Source organism: Etheostoma spectabile, chromosome 22, assembly GCF_008692095.1.
Source record: "Etheostoma spectabile isolate EspeVRDwgs_2016 chromosome 22, UIUC_Espe_1.0, whole genome shotgun sequence".
Taxonomy (NCBI): Eukaryota; Metazoa; Chordata; class Actinopteri; order Perciformes; family Percidae; genus Etheostoma; species Etheostoma spectabile.
In genome coordinates this window covers 11,059,525-11,065,216 of record NC_045754.1, presented here as the reverse complement: position 1 = coordinate 11,065,216, position 5,692 = coordinate 11,059,525, and the positions used below count along the sequence as shown (strand labels likewise).

The window sequence follows — 5,692 nt, the reverse complement described above, 5'->3', positions numbered from 1 at the left end:
ATTGTGAACTGAAGCAGGAGAATGAAACATGCAGGTTTCCAGAATAAGCTGCACGGCAAAATCAAATCGCCGGCAGAGTGGGCGGGGTTTACACAGCCTAAGTTTTATGTTATTTTAAGAAAAAAGTACACAGTTTTATAATCCTGGTTATTACATTATCTGGGTCACATAACAGCAATATAACCAACATGTGGTATAGGGGATTCATTCAAAACTTTAATCTGGTTGCAAAAGTAACACTTAAATAAATATTTTTAAATTTGACTAAATTATATTGTTGATCACGATTAATTTGGAGTTGTTACAACCTAATCTTGATTACATATAAAATCACATCTCTTAGCACATAATGGACAATCTTTTTAGATGTACTCTTTTTAAAACATGACTTGGTTTAAAGGGGACTTGCCTCACATTTTGATTATCAAGCTAGACATCCTTGTCCTTGTTGTTTATGAGTCGTAAGCTCTCTAATGGCGTTTTTAGCCCTAAATGGACCAAAAAACTTCAATGTTCTTGGTGGAATAATACATCTTATGTAACCAATGGAAATAGAAATGGACATACCACTGCTCCACCATTTCTTGCCATTTATGACGTAGTTGTCTTCATCCCTGCGAACTGAGCACTCTATGTTGGTTGCATCACTGGAGGCCACATCCGGCTCTGGGAAAGGGACAACAGGTCAGCATAACATACACATTTTACACCAAATAAAATATAATCTGCAGTGAGACTTAGACGAACATGGTTTTACATTGCCAATCCCCTGATTTTGTTTCATGTTCCATCTTTTCCGATATTCTGGATTCCAACTCTAACCCCCAGACACAGTAGTTAAAATAGATTGCACTTACACCATTTTCATACCTAACTCTATAGCAGATGACTCTAAACAAAGTCAGAAGTCGCAATTGTTTATAAGCACAGATGGTGGTTCTGGTTCATCGTCATCCAGAGTATGAAATTGACCCGACCGGTGACAAAAAACAACAACAACAACCCCAAACCACGACTGATCACCATCCGTGTTTAGGAAAACCTATTGGGAGGCTCACACCCACTATAATCACCTCTGGCAACAGCATGTTGTGGTTTCCAGGCAGTGTGGAAAGCAAAGGGGAAAAAAACAGGGAGAAATTACTCATAGTGAGTCAGTGTTTGCTGTTGGCATGTAGTGTCAAACTACAGAGTCAATAGTAACCATGCCTTGTTAGTAATTTAAGACCGGAACAATCACTGGAACGTTTGGCTAAAAAAACAAAACAAATGTTTTAAGAAATGAGCTCGCGCAGTACCTTGGAACTGGGTAGAAAATTTGTTCTGGAAGGTATTCACAGTAAGTGTTTCAAGATGTTCATTTTTGCCTACACTTTGACCTTTTAAAAAGGACATCCCTTACACTTCCAACACTTAGCTCTCCCCTGACTCTGGAAAAAATTGTCTGTTTTCTATTCTCAGCGTTTACTGACCTGTGAAAGTAAGCACATATTTGAAAGTCTTTAAGTGATGTAGGAGGACATGGTCATGGAAATACCTGTCATACAGAAGCAGGAGCGTATCTCTCCTCTGAGCAGAGGCTCCAGCCATTTTCTTTTCTGCTCCTCACTGCCATACATGTGGAGCACTTCCATATTTCCTGTGTCTGTGGAGAAACATCATACCACACACTGTCATATTATACACTACATTTGGAAAATATGCTGTACAGAGCTTTAATCATACTGTTTTACCTAATATAACAATCTAATACCTTAATTTTAGGGATTTTCATATGTTCAGCCCAGTGAAAAAAAAACCCCAGAAATTAATGGTTATTATGATAAATAAAAGGCTGAAAAAAACCAACCTTTGTATACAAACAAAGTGCATGGTCATTGTGTAAGTCATGTATTATCATGTCCTTAAATTATCTCAACATTTTACACCATGGAGGATGTGTTACCAGGAGCCTGGCAGTTGAAGACTTCAGGGGCAAAGAGACAGTGTCCAGTTTCTTCTGCAATGTAGGCATAGTCCAATTGACTGAGTCCACTGATCGAAGGCAGGAATAGGTTCCACAGCCCTGCCTCCCTGGCTTTCACCTAGACACACAGATAAACGTTATTAGACAGAGTGTAGAAAAATGTTGTCTACTGTTTGTCCTTAATAAATTAAGCTGAAATCAACGTTGCCGTGAAGTTTTTATTTGTGTACACAGAGAGAGCAACCCTTACATGAACGTTACAAAGCAAAAATATTGTCGGTCTCATAACTTCCATCTGTCTTTATAATAAGTAACACAAAAATTCTTCTAAACAATTTTTTTTAGTAAAATTATTTTCTCATCTCTTTTTTTATTATCTCGTATTGCTGCAAAATCCACATAGTAAGGGGTCTATTTTCTTTTCCTTAAAAGATAATTTTTGGGCTTTTTAGGCCTTTATTTTTATAGGATAGCTGAAGACATGAAAGGGGAGAGAAAGGGGGAATGACATGTAGCATAGGGCGGCAGGTTGGAGTAGAACCTGTAGCGTTGAGGAGTGAACTCCTATTTATGGGCCCGCTCTACCAGGTGAGCTACCCAGGAGCCCGTAAAGGTCTATTTTCAATCCAGCAATGTCAATCAAATATTTACTAAATAAGCCGCCTTATTGGTAATTGGTGAATCTTTCCCCTCTAAAATCGGTATTTGCTCTTTAAAACAATAATCTTTTAGTACATTATTATTTGCTGTTACATCACAATTTATTCCCCTACAGTGTATATGCATGCACAAACTGAATGCTTCTTTCAAAGTAGATTCTAGTGATGAAAAGCAGATGTGTCATTTGTGTCATTTGCGTCTGTGCTGATCTGCTCCAACTAAAAAAGGTAAAAACAGTTTTAAAAATATCCTTACATACCTTTAGATCCTCTATTACTTTAGGGGAGTGCCACCTCTGTGGAGACTGAGCGTGTTTGGAATAGTATTCTGCAACACCCTGGAGGAAAACAATTTTTTTTAAACAGCATTGCAAAGTAATTAATTTCCTTTTGACTCTACTCTCACTGTTGTACTCCCTTAATCATAATTTTACTATAAAAATTAATTATAAAATATTTCTCAAACTTATTTCACACTTATTATTTCTGCAGGTGTTTTCACAGGAAAAACAAATCTGTTAAATGTTTCTCAAAAATTCACCACTGTCTACTGCTCCCACAAATAAAACTAACAAGATTTGCAATGCCATCTCTTAGCCTCACACTGCTGCACTCCCTTGCCAAGCCAATGGTGCTGATTTTGCATGCAACATAATTTATATAATCAATAGGCTCTTTGTTCTCTCGCTCGAATGAATACATCCTGATTGCATGAATGAACTGGTGTTCTCTGTCAAATCCTTTCATGTGAAAGTTAAAAGTCCATCTTAGCAAACAGAACTCTCCTCTGTCCTTGATGCTCTTGGCACTGACCTCCTGAGCAGGAAGCACGTATTGTCTCATGAAGTCTTTCACCTGCTGGAGAACAGCCCGACCTTTGGCTGTCTGGAGGAACAAACCATCCATTGTTGGTCCGGTGACAAGCCTGGCAAGAAACAAATCTCACACTTTAAAAGTCAACAGGGAATATTGGAAGCAGCAGCTGGATGCTAAATTCAATACATTAACACATAATTTAAATATTCCATTAATAACAGATGGTTTGGACTCTCTAATGTTGATTATATCAAACTCAATTAGTGCACATTGCTGCATATTACTAAAATAAATACCTAATAAACAATCTAGAACTTTTATTGACTTCTATTAAACTCAGTGGGTGTCTGTGACAGCTTACGGATAACATTACACCAGCACATAAGATATGAGTCAGATTACCATTCACAGCACACATCCAACACAAACATTAAGCATCTTTTAAAAGTAATTCATGGGTCACTGATGTTGAAATTATTCTATGAGCCTCGGCATGGATGGCATAGTGTTCTCAATGCGTAGCAAAAAGATTTTATGCCCAGGCACTGATTCTCTTTGGGTGGTGTCCCGTTTATTATAAAAGTAGAAAAGGATATTTCACGTAAAATAGTACTTCACCCAGAGCTGATTAATGAAGTGCTGTGGCGTGTTCACGGCTACGGTAAGAGAAATGTGTTTCCCGCCATCCACACCTTTCCCCTCACTGATTGCCACAACTGTAAATATACCTAATAACCTAGTAACCAACCAACCTGCTCTGTACAAGCTGCAAGGCCATCTTAGCCAAGGGCTCCACACACTGGCCAAACTCAGCTGCATTGGGAGCACTGGCATTACCCAGTAAGTGGCGTGCATAGATCCCCTAACAGATAGAAATGACAAATAAAGGAGAATGATACATATCATATTAAAAGCTAACCAGATCCATCTAGGTCCCTCTGTAGTTACAGTAAGAATACAGTACCAATCCATTATGAGACATTTCAAGTATCCCAATAATGTAATCCCACTGTATGTATATCTAAACAAAGGCAAAGAAGCAAGTATTCAGATCCTTTACTTAAGTAAAATGACTAATATCACACTGTAAAAAATACTTTGTTACAAGTAAAAGTTCTTTAAATATTAAAAGTAAAATGTACTTAATGCAGAAAAATCCTCACATTTTAGAAACTGGAAACTTTCCAAACAGTTCTGTGTATAATGGTCTAATCATTTCAGCTTCACTTGTAGGCTGTTACATTGTTGGGGCGTTTAATTTACAATAAAATAATCATGTAAAATCCTATTTTATTAATTACATAATTGTGTGTCCAAAATCTTCCTTTGTAAAGTAACTAAAGCTGTCAGATTAATGGAAAAGAATAAAAAGTACAATATTTTTCTCTGAAATGTGGTAGAGTACAAGTAGAAAGTGGCATGACCAGAAAAGACTCAAGTAAAGTACATGTTACTCATATTTGTCCTTAAATACAGTACTTGAGTAAATGCACCTAATTACATTCCACCACTGCAAATAAGGAGAAAATTGCAGTTGAACTTTGTATTTAAATAGGTACAAACCTGAGCAATTCCTCCCATTTTAAAGATAGCCATGGCCAGGTAGAAATTCAACTGTGGCAAAGCAGACGGGATACCCCGGCACCGGCAGTAAATGGAGATCAGGTCACTCACAGTCGGGATACCTGCTCATTGGTTGGAGAGACAAGGAGACGGATATGCACAGCAATTAGTGGAACAGATACTACGTCTAGTTTAGTTTAGTGTGTTAGTTTATAATGTCATGGACAGTCCCCCTTAATTAACTGTAAAGTAAAAGGAGCAGCTTTAGCCTCTACGGCTAAATTCCAGCTGTAGTCCCCGGCCAGCTGACAATAGGCATCCTAGAATACAATGGTTAACATATTAAAATGAGTTACATTACATCTGTAATGACAGCAGGCCTAAACAAAAACTGTAAAAACATACAAAGAAGTGGCACACAAACAAACAAGCACAGATAATGGCAATGGCATTAAAGCAGTCCATGCAGTAAAGACAATATGAAGGAGAAAAGTCTCAGAGGCCATGTTGAAAGTACATAACGGAGGCAGGCAGTAGTGGAGCAACAGCAACGACTATGTCACATCAAACACACATACTATCTGACAGATTAATGTGTGCAGTAATAGTTATCGGACAGACATATTTTAAGGTGTGCCGTAAAGGTGGTATATGTATGTATGTATGTATGTATGTATGTATGTATGTA

At 37.7% G+C, this 5,692-nt stretch overlaps 1 protein-coding gene across 2 annotated transcripts in view; it reads right to left on the bottom strand.

Annotated features, from left to right (window-relative positions):
• The window catches only part of acad11 (acyl-CoA dehydrogenase family, member 11), a 28,808-nt gene that overhangs the window by 19,349 nt on the left and 3,767 nt on the right, over positions 1-5,692 (bottom strand). For both annotated transcript variants that reach the window (XR_004327521.1, XM_032504050.1), the window contains exons 7-13: positions 5,005-5,126; positions 4,194-4,303; positions 3,439-3,550; positions 2,886-2,963; positions 1,946-2,084; positions 1,538-1,645; positions 568-666 (exon numbers count right to left, since the gene is read on the bottom strand). Coding sequence is in view for 1 of the 2 variants with exons in the window: in XM_032504050.1 (XP_032359941.1) it covers positions 568-666; positions 1,538-1,645; positions 1,946-2,084; positions 2,886-2,963; positions 3,439-3,550; positions 4,194-4,303; positions 5,005-5,126 (768 nt within the window). In the remaining variant the exon portion in view is untranslated. The remainder of the gene's footprint in view (positions 1-567; positions 667-1,537; positions 1,646-1,945; positions 2,085-2,885; positions 2,964-3,438; positions 3,551-4,193; positions 4,304-5,004; positions 5,127-5,692) is intronic.